The sequence below is a fragment of the Phaethon lepturus genome, unplaced genomic scaffold (assembly GCF_000687285.1).
Source record: "Phaethon lepturus isolate BGI_N335 unplaced genomic scaffold, ASM68728v1 scaffold1930, whole genome shotgun sequence".
NCBI classification, from domain to species: domain Eukaryota; kingdom Metazoa; phylum Chordata; class Aves; order Phaethontiformes; family Phaethontidae; genus Phaethon; species Phaethon lepturus.
The window spans coordinates 55,958-74,484 of NW_010509638.1; the positions used below are offsets into that span (position 1 = coordinate 55,958).

General features: G+C 40.1%; 1 protein-coding gene across 2 annotated transcripts in view; it reads left to right on the forward strand.

Moving 5' to 3' along the window:
• Positions 1-1,551: 1,551 nt before the first annotated feature.
• Positions 1,552-18,527, forward strand: part of TBC1D4 (TBC1 domain family, member 4) — a 53,806-nt gene continuing 36,830 nt past the window's right edge. Inside the window, exons 1-5 of one of the 2 annotated variants that reach the window (XM_010292795.1) lie at positions 1,552-1,587; positions 8,911-9,513; positions 10,892-10,981; positions 14,996-15,100; positions 17,668-17,800. In XM_010292795.1, the coding sequence (XP_010291097.1) occupies positions 1,552-1,587; positions 8,911-9,513; positions 10,892-10,981; positions 14,996-15,100; positions 17,668-17,800 (967 nt within the window). Of the gene's footprint in view, positions 1,588-8,910; positions 9,514-10,891; positions 10,982-14,995; positions 15,101-17,667; positions 17,801-18,527 lie in introns of those variants that run through there. The other variant, XM_010293542.1, reaches the window with a different exon arrangement.

Below are 18,527 nucleotides of genomic sequence, written 5' to 3' on the forward strand. Positions count from 1 at the left end.
TGTGATCTCCCCAACATATGGAATGAGGTTGATGTCAGAGTAAAATAAGTGCATTGTTCCATAGTAGTTCGTCAGAAACAAATCTAATTGGGTTGTGACCAGTCACCTGGAAAAAAAATATGGGCCAAGCAAATAGAAGGCTCTGTCTCGTGAAAGCAAAACTTCACTATATGCAGTTCTTTAATGGGGTTTTGGCTTGTTCCTCAAGTGTTTTCTATTGCTGTAAGCTTTGGCTATACTCATGAACCTGTAGAGAACAGCAGAAACACGAAAGCACTGGCTGCCAGGGGTGACAGTCAGCTTGAAGCTCCAAAAGCTGCTTTCACTGGGCCTTTCTTTGCCAGCTCCTGTGTTCCAGCTTTCCTGGCTTGTGTTGTGTCAGCCCAGACTTGCAGCAGAATGAATCGGAGTTGATGGCAGATGCTTATTGCTGCCTGCTGAGAACTTGACTTTGTGTTTTCTAAACTCTATTTTTGGAACTACACTAAGTGCAGGTGGGTTATAGAAAAGCTTAGCAATTCAGCTGTTACTCTTTTCCCTTTGTGACAGCATTTCTCTTGGCTACAAATACTCCTAATTTCTGTAAAACCAAAGATGGCTGGTATTCCTTCAGCACTTAAGTCAGCCAATGGAGACAAATTCTTCTGTTCTAGTTTCTAAGTATCTCTAGCATAAGCCACGTCAACAGATTGCTTGTGTGGCTGCATAAACTGAATCACTCTGAGCTGGTCTTTTATCTCTTTGTTGGAAAGATGCATTTTTAATGGTGAAACCTGTTTAAGTGGAGCATTGTCACCAGCATGTGAAGCAGCAGAGTGCTGTAGATTTAGAAGTACAAAAGGTCTGGATGATCAGTGCTGTACTAACTGGACAGCAGTAAAAACATTTATAGCACTTAAAGAAAACAATTTTTTTCTCTCTCCCACCCTTCTTTCTGGTTGAGAATAGTTATTGATATCTACACTTTGGCTGGCATTTGGGTGTGTTTTTGTGTAAGATAAGAACTCTGCCTCACTGTCGAATGCCTGATGCATAGCAGGACATAATACATGGCTTATTTTATCTCTGTTCATGTTTCACTGCTCTGGCTGCGTTCTCCTATCTTGTGGATGGGCAACTTAACACTAACTGAAAGGAGAGTCATGTCTGATTGCTCTTAATTTTTTCTGACATTCTGCTGGTTTCAAATTGATAGATGTCAAACTCTTTCAGTAGTTAGCAGGGTGTTGATTTCTGGGTGGTATCCTGTTTCTCTTTTGTTCTTTTTTAAGTATACATAGCTAGATCGTGAGTGGGACTTGTTGCTCAAATCCGAGGCAGCGCGGGTGCTTCCAGCACGAAGTCAGGAAATACTTGGCTTTTGAAGCATAACGGCTGCTGCACCGAGCTCTGGCTGTGCCATGATATCACGAACCAAGCCTGAGGAAATGCTGTGACAGCACTGCCAGCCCTTTGTGGGAGGGGGATCTTTCTGCACTCGCTTACCCCAGGAATCAGTTCCTGGGTCCCCGCGTTCATGACACTAAAGTTCGGTGACGGTTTTGCCTGGACATGCACGTGCCTCTGAACTGGAGGCCACGCCAGAAGGTACTGACCGCTCCTAACGTGCGTGCATGAAGTTCATTCGTCTCGCATCTCTTCGTGTGATGGAAGGGATCTGATGCCACACCTTGCGTGGTGATGGAGCGCAACGGACCGAGCTTCTTCCTTGCTTTGAAAGTAATCACCTTGCTAGAACTGCTGTCATTAAGTAGCCAGATCTGGTAGGCATGTTTGTTAGATTAGGACTTCACAATCATACTAATGTTTAAGCCTTATGGTATGAAGAGGGGCTTTGCTTTCTTAATAACTTCCAGGCAGAAATTTTCCATGTGGCAGCTAGAAACAAACTAACAAGAACTGCAGCTTCTCTGCACTCTGAAATTCTGTCCAGCTGTGGAAATAATGATATACAAGTGAATTTTGTTCTTCTTTGCAATATCCATAGTGTTAAAGTTCTAAGTTTGGGTTAAAATTGAAAGCACCACTCGGTAATTACTGCAGGATGCATTTGAATGTTATCCCTCCGGCAAAAAGGGGAGTTCCACCTTTGTTCACTGGAGGCTGTTGTAAATTCAAATAATTTTTTTTTTTTTTTTTTAATGCTTCAACTTCTGTCACTGCTATCCAGGAAAGCATGCTGTATCACTATGGAGATACTCTGCCTGTTTCTAGAGTTCTGACAAACTGTTCTAGTGTTACGCTGCAGCATGCATGATTTAGTAGGCTTGATAGCTTCTCTGTTTGCAGCTTCAAGATACTGGTGATAAAAGAACTTAAGTTATGAGGTGTTTTGCGGGTTTTAAGGCAGGGTTGATAAAGTTGGCATTAATTTTAACAAAAGCCTAGCTGCATGACATAAGGAGACGTGTAAAGAAAGTTTTAATTTGACATTGATTATTTTCATGTAGCTCTCTCTCTTTGATTTTAATCAAGTCAGATAAAAGAGCTTGCATTAGTTACATCAGTTAAACTGATGTTTCCAACATGCAAATACATTTCTGCGTTGAACACAATGAAGGTTCTTGATGTATAGTAGAATAGTTCTTGGCAATCTATGCACATGCACTTTAAATAGTGTACTTATGCACAAGGAAGTCTTTTGCTCTCCGTTATGTATTGACCCTGTTGTGGGTCTAGTCACAAGGGACAGAACTGGATGGAGCCCATGAGCTGCAGAGCTGGAATTAGCAGATCTATGGCATTAATATATCTGTCTTCTTGCCAGGATGAAGTGCTGCAGCCTTATTCTACCGTAGCTGGCCAAATGGATGATGTACTGCAGTAGCTCATAAGGTCTATAACCAAGGTCATGGGCAGGTGGGGCAAAAGGGGTGTAAGGCGCAAATGGAATAGATCGGTGGCCCATTTGTCTAAAATTGATGCTGTCATTAATTTCAGCTTACCAAAACTCTACTTCTGTAGCAAACGGTTTGTGACAGTATAACACCTGTAACGCTTTACTTCTCTTACGTTGTATATTCAGAGCTGAATCCTATTGTAGGTGGTGCAGAAGTCGACCAGAGCCGTCTGTTCTGATTTGAGTACAGCTAACTTTGCGTATTGAATCGCCACATATTGAATGAGATCTAATTGGTTGAGGAGTGATTCATACAATCTTAGGCTACTCAGATACGAATAATAACAAATTTAGGTTGGATTCCCAAGTGGGGTTTTTTTTCCTCCTTAATTAGACTTCTTAGATTGATCCTGTTTCCCTGGAGTGAAATATTGCCTCTTTAATGACATTGTGAAGCTCTTCTTCCTTGCCTCTTAACTTGGTCTTGTATGTTTGGTTTTGGTTGTTTACTTTTTTTTTTGTTGTTTGGTTTTGGGGTTTTTTTCCTCCTCAACCAAGTTTTGGTGTATTCCTCACACTGAGAAGCAGAACTAGTATCACAGGTCTAGTCTTGTACTTATGGTCCCCACTGTCCATCCTTGTCTTTTTGGCCTCTTGCGTTTGTGGGGGTTTTGATACAAGCCCTGAAGAAGGAGCTTGGCTCTTCTGAGTTCTCTTGGCTCTGTTCAGAGTTTTAGGAGTTACTATGAGCACTGTTTCAAGGGTCTTAAAGTTCATGTGCCGCTGTTTTCTCCTGACAGGCATGTGCAAGTCTTGACGTCCTGGAGGGGAGGAAAGCTCATCTGAAGTTCTCACATCGATTTTGTTTGGTATCAATTTATTAATATCTGACAGAGTTCATTGTGACTGTAGCTGTTTAAGCATAAGGTCACTGTTGTAGTAGAGAAAGCTTTGTGTGCTGTTCCAACATACTTGAGTAAGCATGTTGTTTAGTCCCTTCATCTAGATAATATACCATATCTATCTAGTTCTTCATGTAGCTTGTCAGGATTTTTGTTTGTTTTCCTGCAACTTTTTTTTTTTCCTGGCGATGTGTGTGCTGCTGAGTTTTAGGTCATAAGGATCTTGCAGCTTCTGTTTTGGGAGCTCATCCTCTTCTTCTTTTCACCAATGAAAGTGAGAAATTAATAGAGTTCTTGCATTCTGTGGTCAATAAATACAATATATAGGACAATTAATATTTAGAGTGTCAGTTTAAGATGCTTATAATGTTAATTTATATAGACTGTGAGTATGTCTATCTCTAACAAGTTTGTATTGTCCTATCACTGTACTGGTTTTAATTTTTTATTTTTTATTTTTGGTAACTGCATTGTTCCGCTTCATGTAATAGTCTGCTATTCCTCAACTGTTTAGGGAAACTTCATGAATAACACATAGAGGCAAGGCCTGCATTACGCTTCTGGTTTCTCCTTCTGGTTTGAGAATTACTGTCCCATCACGGCACCATTGGCTCCTACCTTTCTGCCTGAGAAGCCCTCTGCAACTTGTCCTGAGTTCAGCCAGGATAGAGCTGGTTTTCTTCACAGAAGCCAGTGTGAGGCTGTGTTTTGGATTTGGGATGAGAAACTGTTGATAATGTGCTGATGTTTTGGGTTGTTGCTGAGCAGCCAAGGACAGTCCAGCTTCTTGTGCTGGCCTGCCAGCGAGCAGGCTGGGGGTGCACGGGGAGCTGGGAGGGGACACAGCCGGGACAGCTGACCCAGGCTGGCCAAAGAGATATTCCCTACCATACGACGTCATGCCCAGTACTTAAACTGGGGTTAGCCGGGGGATGGGAATCGCTGCTCGGGGACAGGCTGTCGATCACTGGGTGGTGAGCAATTGCTGTATTGGGCATCACTTGTTCTTGTACATTCCTTTGTTGGTATTATTATTGTTGTTATCATTGTTGTTTCCGTCTCTCTTGCTGTCCTATTAAACTGTTTTTATCTCAACCCATGAGTTTGTTCCCAATTCTCTCCCCTGTCCCACTGGGGGAGGGGGAGTGAGCGAGCGGCTGCGTGGTGCTTAGTTGCCGGCTGGGGCTAAACCACGACAAACTCCTTTGGGCACGTAGTCATCTTCTCCGTCTCTGCCCAGCAATATTTGGAAAAAAGTGATAGGCCCCTAGACCATGGGACTTGGGAGAGGCAAAGCGTGGGAGAATTAACTCTTCTTGCATTGTTCCAGCACTTAGCACCACTGGGTTTGTTTGGGCTGGAAGTGTCTCTCTCGCCCTGCGAATACACTGCCTCTCCCCCTCAGCTCCAGTCTCCGTCTTTGGCATAACTATCTTCAAGGCTTGATGACAAAAATTCTGAGTATGTTAAGTAGATTAATTGCTTAAATATTTAAAGGATTTATTATCTTTATATACAGATGAATGCTGAAAAACTATGTGATAACTCATTTAACCTTTTTGGTTTACTCTACTGTAATGGATGGTAGTGTATGTCCAGGAAGATCTGCAGTGTCCCTGTGGGTTTCAGGAGTAAGAATCCCGTTTCTACCCTTTGGCTGCTTAATTTCATGAGACTGCGGCAGGGAAATACTAGAACTTGGAAACACTTTTAATAAATTTTGAATGTTGTAGGAGTCTGTCTTAATGTTACTAAACTGATTTCTAAAAATAGTTAAATTCTGTTAATTCAGTATTTTTAAATCACCATTCTGCTTAGTATCTTGTCTAACTTTGCCCTGCAATTTCAACATTAACAGCTAATAAGCCAATATCCGAATCCAAAAAAGTTACACAACTTTTATGGCAAAACTTTTATGACTGGGGCTTCTTGAAATACAGAGGAGCAAAATGTTAAAAAACAATGATACACTCCAAAGAAATCTGTAAAAAGCCACACTGAGGTGCTTGCTATGCTTGATAATTGTGTAACTTTCCTGTACCTTGCATTTCAGGAAAATATGGATGCAAACTCTTTTTTAGACTCCACGTGATCCCAGTTATGGTTTTTGCCCAAAGTCAAAACATGAAATGAAAATATCGTCATCTGATCAGCTGTGTCTCGGATGACAGTGGCACTTTGGTTCTTAATAGCGTAGCATCTCTCTGGGAGTAAAAAGGGTCAGGTCTAACAGTGTAAGCAGGCATGTCACCAATCGTTGAGCACATGATCATCAGTATACAGTTATTCCTGTACACTAAAGACCAGTGAAATCTGTATTTATGGATAATTGCCTAGCAATGTTAGTATCTGTCTTGCATACTTGAAGCTGTTTTTCACACCATACTATCTAGAGAACCCATGAAACAACCAGCGAGCATCTGGAACTGGCTCTGGACCATCTGACAGATATTTCTTATCCATTGTGATATCCCTGTATTACATTGTTTTCATCTGTATATAAGAAAAGTATTCATTACTATGGAGGTTAAATAGGTCTCTCTTTCACTTTGGTTTATCACTTTAATTCTGTGGATAGAACGAAAAGTAGGAAAAAAGTGAATACATTTGTGGGTGCGCTCTAAAAAATAACATAGCTTGTAAAAAAGGTTATCTAAACAAGGCAGGCAATAAGGATTGGTTGGGCAGTATGAGCTGAAAACTCTGCTCTAATGCTGGAGTCCCTCTATGCTGAAAGGAAAACACTTTTTAGCAATATATGTGGTAGCTAGACGCAAAAGCTATACAGGGAGCAGGGATCGTGAAATAGTGATTGTGACTCGAGTACTAGTGACCGAAGAGTATGCACGATCTCGAAAAGATGGAAATAAAACCAAGTGATAAATAGCAGGATGGTGGGGTGTTTTGTTTGTTTCTAAATAGAATTGCAATTACTTAAGACTCCGTGTTTATGCTTGTGGAGGAGATCTCTCAGAGAGTACGGGATGGATGGGGAATCCTGTTGTCGCAGAGTTTGTAGTGTCTTATCCCCAGCCTGTTTGGACATTCGCTGGCAGGGGAGGGGGAGGGATAGGATGTGTTAGGAGGCTATTAGGTATTATTAGAACGACTTCAGACTTTCTTCCTGTCTTTTATCTCAGAAGAGATGAGCAGGTGGCAGAACCCAGTTATTGGAGGGGAAGTGATGGTACATTTTTAAAAAAATCCAAATTGCCAATTAAACAGCTGACAATGTTTATTCTATTTGATTGCATGTAGAAATTATGCATTTTGAATAAAAATATCAGTTGTCACTGTACTTTGAACAGAAGTATAAGTGAATTGTCCTGTAACAGGTCCTGGATTCTGAAAAGGGAAACGTTAATTAAGCGACAGCTAGCTTGTGAATTTTGCTACATTAGAGAGCTAAGGGATTTAAACTCCAGAGCTTCTTTAAGCATGGGCCACAGAAAGATTAAGAGGACTGATCAGTAGTGAAAGAGCTGCGTCTTGGAATATGAACCGGCATGTATGAAGTGAGAATTGTCCGTGTCCAGCTGAGCTGGCATGGCTGGGAGGAAGCGCACCTTGGGCGATGGTAAAGCAGCCTGGTCGTGAGAATGAGTGAAGATTAAATACACTCCAGTATCTGTGTCCTATCAAGACTACCTCTTGGCCTCACTGAAAACTGAGATGATGATGACATCTGTAGGGATGAAAGCCAAACGGTCAGTAGATCTTAGGGTAATTGAACATTTTACAGTAAATGAACTGGAAGCAGTTTTGAATTGAATGCCCAATGAAGGAGGAGTGTGTAATGGGAGACAGGGATTAAGACAAGGTAATTTTCCACTGTGACTTGCAAAAGTATTGGCATAGGAGATTACTGCCTCATGATACCAGTTGAAACTTGCTAACGTGGCTGAAAGAGATACTGTAGGGAGCATGGATTATTTATTGAGGTGTGACTTGAGATTTATCTTTTTTTAATAGAAAGAAATACTTTGAAACAAATCGTCAAATATTATAGAAATGGTGGGAAGCTGTATGGAATACAAAAGCTGTTGATTGATTGCATTGGATTAGGTGAGTGTTGAGAACCCATCTCTCTTGCAAAAAAAATTAGATAAGTATCCGCTTTTGATCTTGTTGTCGCTAGTAACTTATCCAATGCATGTAGCATGATGCCATTCGTTATCTTTCCAGAGCAGACGAGACCTGGTGAGAAAGAGGTTTGGTTACTGTTGAAAGAGCAACTAGAATCTCCTATCTGTGGTCAGCAGAGTAGGACAAGTCCTTATTTTCTTTAGTGAAGGCAAAATGAAAAAGAAACTTGAATATTAAATATGCTGATACTGAAGGCAGATTTCCTCCCAAGGTGACTGGGATAAAATGGAAGAAGAACAAGGTGGCCTTAGAAGACTGGGTGATACAGGGCTGAAATTGAGTTTCTACTGGTGATGTGCAGTTTGGCCTTACGGGGTATAGTAGGGATCTGCAGGTGAGAATGACGGCGAAGAAGAGAGATTTGGGTGTGCTTCTTAATTGCAGCAGGGAAGCGTGACCTTATGTCATAGGATGCTATGTCATCCTATGTCATAGGATGGATGGGGTGAGGTTTTTGTGGTAGATTACAAATGAGAGCTAATGCAATTATACATGGTTCTTAGGTAAAATTTCCATACGCTTGCTGCCTGTATTCCAAAACCATCATTTGAAACTGATGGGGATTGCCAGTCTCTTTTGCATTCACAAAACTGCTTCCACAACTTTCCTAAGAATGGAAAATCTGTCTCTGCAAAATAAAAACAAACAAACAGCAATGGCCATATGTTAATACATCAGCAAGAGATGTTGATGTGGGAAGAGGACTACAGAAAAAGAGAAGGCAGTCTCAGTTTAAAAAAAAAAAAAAAAGTGAATGTTTGTCAGTGGACCTTCTGGTAAAAAACCTTATGTTCTGAAACAGGTTCCAGTAAAAAAATTAGAAATTACTTGTTCTGCTTCCACTGCATAAATAGTCTATACAGAATTTAGAATTTTCTATTTTTATATTGTCAGCCAAGAAGCTAGTGGCTCTCCGCTGAAGAAATAACTTGTGTAAATATTTGCATTAACAAATGTTTGACTGCCACTGTCTGTGCTATCTCATTTGTGGCTACTAAACAGACCTTTCAAACTGTCTCTTAGGTTCCTGATGTCATCAGCAGCATAAGACAAGTCTCCAAAGCAGCACTGAAAGAAGATGCCAAACCAAGTAAGGATAGTGAGGATGCCTTCTATGACTCTCAAAAATTTGAGGTCTTGTACTGCGGAAAGGTGACAGTGGCTCACAAGAAAGCTCCTTCCACGCTAATTGATGATTGCATTGAGAAATTCAGCCTGCATGAGCGCCAGCGCCTGAAACTATTAAATGAGCAGCGGAATAACGAGTCGAGCTTGGACTTACCCCCTTGTGAAGGAAATGTGCCAGCTTCTCCATCGGATAGCCCATTTGAGGAGCTGGACAGTCCAAATAACACTGCAGGGCATGCTGCGATGTTTATAATCGGCAGCCAGACCAACTTGACCAACCTGGCCAGCACTCGTGGCTCCTTTCCAGAGCGAATTTTAGAGGACTCTGGGTTTGATGAGCAGCAAGAGTTTCGCTCCCGGTGCAGCAGTGTCACTGCAGTTATGCAAAGAAGGGTTCATGACACAAACCTGAAAATACAGCCACGCAGAAGACATGCAAGTGCACCCAGTCATGTTCAGCCCTCTGATTCCGAGAAGAACAGGACAATGTTGTTCCAGGTGTGTGCTAGGATGAGCAATTTCATGTTGGTTTTGCACTGTATCTTCCCCTGTGCAGTTTGAAGCTGAGACAAGTTTTGCAAGATAAGTAGTATGGATCAAATACGGTTTCATGATTTGTCGTAAATATTTATGTGTCTGTTCATAAATGATTGGAACACAAGTAGCTCAGTTTTCTTAAGGAAGTCACCTCAGCTCATGAGCTCAGGTAAATTTTAAGAAAAAGGAATTACTTATGGAGTAATTACTCACAGGAGCAGAGTTTCTAGGGAAATAATTATTTCACATGCAGTTCTGGTTCATGTTTATTGGTGAGATCTAGGACATAGCTGAAAAAAGTGAGTATTCTTTCAAAAAGAGAATTGATGAGGGCTTCCATGTGAACAAATCCTCTTTTTTTATGCGATTAAAAAGAAGCCCCGCAACTTCACATAAGTTGGCCTTATACTTGAGCCAGACCCTTCATGATAACTTGTACTCATGTTCAGCTTGTTTCTTCACAGATGAGTACTCAAATGTCTGAGCACTGAAGGCTTCTTCCTTCAGACCTCACGGGTTATTTCTTCTCTTGCCTGAAGAACATTTGACATTTTCAGGGCTTGTATTGAGAAAACAAAAGGACACTTAAAGGAGGTGACCCATAAAAGGAAAGATCTTTGGACCTAAAATAAGAGGAGGCTAAATGCCTGGGTTTTGTCTTTCTGTTTGCTTTAAAGATCATTCTTGCCTTTTATTCTCTTGGGGAAATGCTAACTGAAGTGAGAATGCATTACCCTTTAGAAAGCCACAACTATCACTAGTAATGAAAAGGATTTAGCTGAGAAACTCTGAAGTCTATGGACTAAGTTCCATATGCTTGAGAAGCAGTTTGGGAAAGCTGAAAGGTAGCTAGCTGCAGAATCTACTCTTGTTCATCTGGAATTATGACAAAAACAAAAAGTATCACCTTAAGATCAACATAGTTTCTCGGCTGATCTATAGTATAGGTAAAAAAATTAATAAATCCATAAATTCGTTCTTTTTTATTGCAGATTTTAATTTAGCGACCGTTTACCGAAGGTTTTAGTGTTGTCTGTCAAACGTGTGATCTTTGGACAAAATTAACTCGAAAAGGGGGGCGGAGGGAGAGCTGTCTTCTTTCCAAGTCTTTTTCCTGTTCAACTGAGTGTGGTGTTCTTGCTGAAATATTCTTACTCAACATAGGCTGAATTATGGCACCCTTGTTCCTGTTGAGTAAGCTATTGTGCTGAAGGTACTGTATCCGAACAAGAAAGGGCTAGATTGTGACATTTTTGTTGCCGTTAATGTTGTGCCTCCAAGACAATCATAGACTAGACTACTAGACTTATTTTTCTCTGCTTCCACCCCCGCCCACCAGGTTGGAAGGTTCGAAGTTAACCTCATCAGTCCAGACACGAAATCTGTTGTGCTTGAAAAGAATTTTAAAGATATCTCCTCATGTTCTCAGGTAAGCAGCTCTCTACAACTACCTGAAAGGGGGTTGTGGCAACGAGGGTGTTGGCCTCTTCTCCCAAGTAACTAGCGATAGGACAAGAGGAGATGGCCTCAAGTTGCGCCAGGGGAGGTTTAGGTTGGATATTAGGAAAAATTTCTTCACCGAGAGAGTGGTCAGGCATTGGAACAGGCTGCCCAGGGAGGTGATGGAGTCGCCATCTCTGGAAGTGTTCAAAAAATGTGTGGATGTGGCGCTTCAGGACATGGTTTAGGGGACATGGTGGCGCTGGATTAATGGTTGGACTTGATGATCTTGAAGGTCCTTTCCAACCTAGTGATTCTGTGATTCTGTGAATAAGAAGCAGCACGTAGATCATCAGAAGAAAATGAATTTATTTGTTCTTCAGCTGGGTTGCCTTGCTGGTCTATAGGCAGCAGAAAAAAAGAAATGTAGAAATCTTTTTCAGTATTCTGTGCTGTTTTCCTTTATTTGGTCTCAAAAGCCATTGTTTAAACAGTTTATCCTATCTAAATTACCATGAATGACAGTAAATTGATGTTCTACCTCACTGGCTTCTTAATTTAAAAACAGATAAATAAAAGGGAGGGGGAGGGATTTTGAACAATTTGTGACTAACATGTATACAAATCCTGCATGGAGTTTGAGTCATCAACTTCTTTGGGGAGCACAGATGAAGAAATTGGATAATAAACTGCGATTGCTTCATGAACTCTGGCAGCAGACTTTAAGTTCTGATCTGCCTTTACAAGAGTGAGAGCTGTTACACAAATCAGGGTTTTCACTCATCTGGTAGCAGTTTGAAGTAAATACTGCACAAATAAAATGCAGTGTCATTCCCAAAGAGCTTAAGTACAGAAAAGATGAGTGCAAAATAACCAGTCTGAGCTGTGGTAGTGGCAGCTTTGATCATTGGCCAGAAAACAAAATATAAACTGTTCTGCTACGGGAGAGTATTGGATATACTTTTGGAAGAAGCTTAATCTCCATTTAAGATGCCCTGAGAGTGCTGTCTCTGAGCAGTTAAGTTCCTGAAAGCCTCTGGAATGAAAGGAGGAGAGCATCAGCTCAGCCCTCCAGAAAAACAGCAGTTCACCTCCATCATTTCTTCTGGAGAATATGGCAGTAGATGAACCTAGCTATGTCCAATAATAAATAAATGTGTCTTAAGAAGTCAAATGTCAGGGCTGAGGGATTCACCTTCTTACCTTGCTGTTGTTCAGCAACTGTTACTTCTGGCACTTTCTGTTTTGAGGTCTTGTTTATTACATTATTCTTTCATTCCCCATGCACATGTGTCACTTCAGGCCTCCGTAAACGTTATTATTCTAGTTTGAAGTACACTTCCTGGCATGCTCTAACACTGTATTTCACACCCAGGTGCTTTCATTTTAATGCTAATAACAAATCTGCTCTTGCACAACTGTGCTACCAATGCTAATACAAATTAAGAACCGATCAATACTTGTAACTCGAGTGGAGTCTTGAGCTACTAACGGTCTACCAACTAACGGTCCAGGCCCTTGAGTCTGCTGTTTAACTGCAATTTGTTTTGCTCTTGGTGAAGATAAAAAAGGAAAGTGCAAATACAGAATGGGACAGCATAATCAAACAAATGTGTATTAATAGGTTTATAATAAATACAGATCAAAGAGATTCTTAAAGCAGCGGTATGGAAAGCAAAGTTTGCAGACAGCTTGAGACTTCTCCCGCTTTGTGGGTGTACCAAGCTGAATAAAAGTGATACTTCAGCTTCACGTACTGGGCTCCTGGGTTGCATGTACATACTCATAATAGTCAAACAAAACAGTCCTAAGAGGGGACAACCATTGTTCTGCTGACTTTAAAGCGTTGTGGAGACCAGTAAGACCATGGCAGACCTTCCAGGCCCAGCTTTCCTTCAGTAAAATAACTGTGTATAGTAAATAGTGTTAGGTAATACTGTGTGTTGGGCTTTGGAGGTGGAGTTTTTCACCCCATGTCTTCACTTTCATTTGGAGCAAAGCTTTTGTTACTTTGCATGCTTGAATAACTCAAGCAGGCAGTAACAATACTGTGGAGTTTTTGTTGTTTTGTGGGGTTTTTTTAATGCAAAACGGCTACTTTAGAGAAGTCGGGTTTTTGTTTTTTTTTTTTTTTTTTCTATGTTCAATAGAAATGAAACATTAATTTGTTCAAGACTAACTATTTGGTTGCATAAACCTCATCAGTACTTCTTTTAAGAACTCGGTGCTAGCCATGGGGCTTCACTGTTGTGGATATAGGACAGTGATTTACTGCGTATTGTGAGACTGCAGCTTAGGAATGTTTGTTCTTCTAAGCTTTACAAATGATGAAAAGGAGATGTTCTCTTCAGCTTGCATTCTGGATTCTTTTAGTCTGGTCTAATAAAGGTATTTTTATTCTATAGCTTAAGTATGGTTGATCTGCTGCATTCAGTTCATTATCTGCACTCCATATAACTGTCAAAGCAGCAAATATAATTGATGATAAACCCCCGTGTTGTCTAAGCTCAGGTGTCAGGCAGCCATAGAAGTTTTCTTGTTACAGCCTTGCTGACCTTGAGGGAACCTGGAACAACAACATACTTTGTTCTTTTGGCATGACAAGTCTGGCCACCCTCTTAAAGGAATGTGATGGAGGTACTGTTAATTGAGGAACATAGTGTGCTAGTTACGCTTCCATGGTGTAAGTGTCACGTCCATCTCCCCCACAAATGTTCTGCTGTGGAGACTGAGAAATTAGACAGCAGAAGACTTGTTCAGGCACTGTCAGCAGCGACAGAATTGGCATCTCACTGAACCACCTTAAGTAAATATGGTTTCCTTGCAAAACAGGGGACCAGACTTCACTCTTAGATGGATCAACATATGTGTATACATCTGTCAGTTCCCATTTTATGCTTTTGAAGACTTCACATGTCACAGGAAAATGTGTTCAATTAAGTCAGGATTAGTGTGGACTATGGTAAACTAATGCCATTTGTGCCATCTTAGATGCCTTCTGGACCTTTGTTAAGTTTTGCTGAAGTAGCACAAATGTAACTTTTCGAATTTTCTTTTTAAAGACTACAGTGTGTAGTGACAATATGTTCCGTCTGTCACGTAATGAGTTACCAATTTTGTCTAGTGTTTTCTGCAGCAACAAACAAGTTGTTTTGCTTCCTCCCCTCTTTTATGATACAGGTGTTTTCGTTGGAGATGGATCCAAGCAACCGAGTTCTGGTTTCTGTTGTATTTGAACTTGAGGGATTAGACCTTCTTTTGGAGAAAATTTAGTTACTGTAATCAGATGATAAAAACATTGGCAAAAACTTTAACAATAGTGAGTCATGTTCCATGAATTGAGACTGAGAATATCGTGCTTCTTAGGAAGCAGCATTCTTTGATCTTCTCAGTACTGTTTCAGCAAGGCAACGTTCCCTGTCAAGCAGTGAGACTAGGATCTTGAAAGCAAACATCAGTAGTAATGTGTAGTAAGTCTTAAAACTTCTGGTATGTAATTCAGTCTCAAAGAATTTATTTACTAATTTGGTTGGAATTCTGCATGTTACCACTCATTCCCTGCTCTTTTGGTATAGTCCAAACTTGTATTACAGGAAAGCAACGATCTGTTGCTACTTTGATACTACTCCAGTCCTATGTTTTAGCGTGGGCTCATTACATTAAGTTTTCACTGCAGAGGCAATTCCAGATACAACCTAGGACTCTTTTTTTTCGCTTCCCTGAAAATCCAGTTTTCATAATGGAAGAAGTTCAGGTCTAGGTCTATTGCTGTATAACTTTTGTTTTCATTGTGTAAAGAGCTTCATGTAACGATTAAATGCAAAAAGCAATTTAAAAGATAGCTGTTGTAGTTGTAAAATAGATCATTAGGAGTATGCGCTTAGAGTTTCTCCCGATTTTTGTGTTGGCCAACGTTGGAGTCTGGTAACTATTTTTAGGATCACTTTGGAAACTAAACCTGTTCATAAAATAATACACTAATGCTGTTTTTAAACTCTTTTAGGGTATAAAACATGTTGATCACTTTGGCTTCATTTGCCGGGAATCTGTTGAACCTGGGTTAAGCCAGTATGTTTGCTATGTGTTCCAGTGTGCAAATGAGTCTCTGGTGAGTATTTATTAATGATCCTAACCTTTCCATCAGAGGATGTCTGAGGCATTTCCTAAACCATGGGAGTCATTGTTATTCTGCTGTGTCAGCTGAACCTCAGTGGTCACGTCTTCTCAGGTGTGAGACCTCAGCTGTGCATATGAAAACATGCAATAGGAAATGCATACATTCTGTTCTTATATAGCTGTGTCCTGGTACTCTGCATTTATCAATAACAAATAGAAAAAAAAACAGATGGATGAGTTCACACATGCAGACTGTGAGCATATTTGATTGTAACTATGCATTTCTAATTGTTGAGACACTTGGTTCCCCATTAATCATGTAACTGCATGTATTGAATCAGTAACAAAGCTGATGATAAAACCCCAACATGCTTTTCAGGGTAGGGTTTAAACTACTGGCCTGATCTTGCATGTGTCTTTAGCCTGCATGTGGCTTTAGCATTTTCCCTGTAGTCTGTTTTGTTCCTCAGGAGAAGAAAATAGCAGCATCTGATCAGAGAAGAAGGAAACCATAATATGTGTGGATGTATGTAACTATAAAAAAGTCCATTGGACATTTCATAAAGTATGTATCAATCAATTTAAGTTCTAGGTGCCAGTGATTTAACTGATAGAGGTAGCTTAATAATGTGAGATGCATGCAGGGAATAATTTTGGCTACTACATTTTATGTTAAAGCTCTGACACTTTAAAAGAAGTTGATTTCTGTTCTGAAACATGTTTGTGCCTGATGGCTGTGCTAACAGCTGCTAACTTATTCTCAGATAAACTTAAAAAATCACTCTTCTGAAATGCAATTTGCTAATCCATCGACTAGCTTGAGAGTGAATAGATTTATGTCAATAAAACTTCAAACAGCTAACAGCCCTAGCTGAGGCTGCAGTTTTGTCAAAATCGGAGCTTGTTATGATATCAGCTCTATCTTTGTAGTAACAGAAAATTTTACATCTGACCTATTGATAATTCTGACCATGCATAATTCAAAGACTTAAAATGTGGTGCATAAAGAAACCATGTATTTATGAACCTCTGTACATATTCTAGTACCGATATGTGTGGGTATGCCCACATTGCGATATGAAATGAACATTCCTGAGCTACTTTCAGATGCAATCACTTGGACCCCAGTGACAGTTTGACTGTGGCAGGGCAGAATTGTAAAACCTAATGCTTTCTGGATTCTGCACTGCCAGACAGGCTATGTTGTTAGTCTTTGTATATATGTGCTGTAAACCTAGCTACAGTCTGTGGTACAGTATTCATGATTTCAGTGTAGTCATAACCCATATGCTTAGCACTGTTCTGTGGATCTTCCATCTGAGAGGCATCGTTGCCAACTTTTAAAAATCATCAGTCTGTGTTGCAAGACAGATACTCACTGTTTAATGCCCTGCTTTATTGCTAAGAAGAGAGCGCACGCAGAAATTACTGGTAGTGCTCAAAACTGTGGGTTTTAGAAAATAAATAAATAAAACCTAAACATATTGGGGGAAAAAAATTAGTTCAAATTTCCACATTCAGATGCCCTTTTTCTTTTTTTTTCTTTTTTTAATTCCCCTCCCAAGTGACAGTCCCTCAAAAAAGTCTGTATGTTTCCAATGTTAGACTGCATGATTTTGGTCTCAAATATTTCAGCTTTCTTCTTCCTGCTTATAAAAAAAGCAACAGGTAAGAGCAAGGACCTGATTCTGAAGTAAAATACGGATTTCTTTCCTAAGATTGTCATCAAGCTGTTCTCTCCTCCTTTCCATGGTAATACAAAGACTCAAAGAAACAGCTTTTAATAAGCATTGTATTCCCCTAAAATACAGACAGGGGAACTCCAAGTGCTTTGTATATATAAAGTCTGGGAGTGTATTTGAATGAGTGCAAAGAAACACTGTCACCTTGACCTTTCTTACACAAAAGTTGAGCTTTTCCAGTGCTGGTGTGTGGGAACATAGCACTGCTGTATTTGTGGTAGTGGCAGAGGAAAGGTCAGGGCACACTGCAAGGCAGGCCAGCAGTACTTAAAGATAAGTTGATGGTTGTAATGAAGCTAGTAGTCAGTCTAGTAGCCTGGAGAAAAGTGAACTGCTGTGGGAAGCTCCTGTCTGCCACCAGGATGGGTCTGTGGGGTTTTGTTCTAAAATGGTACAACAGTGGGAGGAAAATTGTTGAGAGGGAGCATGTACAGTTTACACAAGAAACTTGAAGCTAAAGAAAAAGAAATTAATGCTTTTTACTTAGCCAGCATATATTCAAGCCAAGAATTCCCGCTTCAGGCTTCTTAAGACAGCATCTGCGTGCCCAATAATCCTGAGCAGCTGCAGTTAGATATTCAAAATTACACTGTCTGGCTGAGCTTGAAGATGGTGAGCATCCACAGAAAAGGCAGAAAAGCTGGGAATACAACCTTGGTCTCTCTAGAAGACAGTAAACGGTTTTGGGGTTTCTGTTTTTTGTTTGTTTTTTTTTTTATTGTAAAGGGCCTGTCTATGATGTCATTTGTAAATCTAATTTGACGTGTATGGCATGCATTTTTGTTTATATACTCTCTTTTCCCTCCCTCCCCTTTAGGTTGATGAGGTAATGCTTACCCTGAAACAAGCCTTTAGCACTGCTGCAGCTCTGCAGAATGCTAAGACGCAGATTAAACTGTGTGAGGCCTGCCCTATGCATTCATTGCACAAACTTTGTGAAAGGATTGAAGGTAGCAGCTGACTTCATTTTCTAATTGTGATTTTCTGATTATTCTAGAAGAATTTTTACTATACCTGTTAATTTTAATTATGTCAACCATGTGCTTTCAACAGTGTAAGAACAAAGGGAAAAGTATCCCAATAAGCAGCTCTTATCATCACTTGGCACTGTAATCAAGTGGAGGTGGTAGTGGTAATGATATTGCAACTGAATATAGTATAGTTTGTGTTATAAATACATACTCTTTCATCATCATACCTCTCAAATGTTAAGCAGAGCAGAAAAACCCACCAGGTCATCTTCTGTCCTTTTGTTTTTTTCCCTGAAAATGCATGCTTTCAAAACGGGTCATAAAAAGACAGTTGTGATCAGAAAGGGTCTTACTTTCTCATGTGTTCATTCTTTCCTGTGTGAGGTTATTTTTTCCTTTTCTGTGTTTATTCTCTTACACACTTCAAAACTTACTTCTATTATGGGAAATAAATGATTACGTTAGGAGATTAATATCTAATAAAGAAAGTTAAGGCGACTACCTGGCTTCAAATAGGAATACACAAACCTTTGTAGTTTCTCTGGAAGTGAGATATGCCAGAACACATGCAAAAAATCTTACAAGATAGAATTTTTTTTAAAAAGTTAGTAGCAGGGTCCTATTTTTATAGTCACTTCGCTGTGTCTCCTTGCAAAGTGTTGTATGCTAAAAAAGCAAATATGTTACACTAGCCTTTTATCTGCTG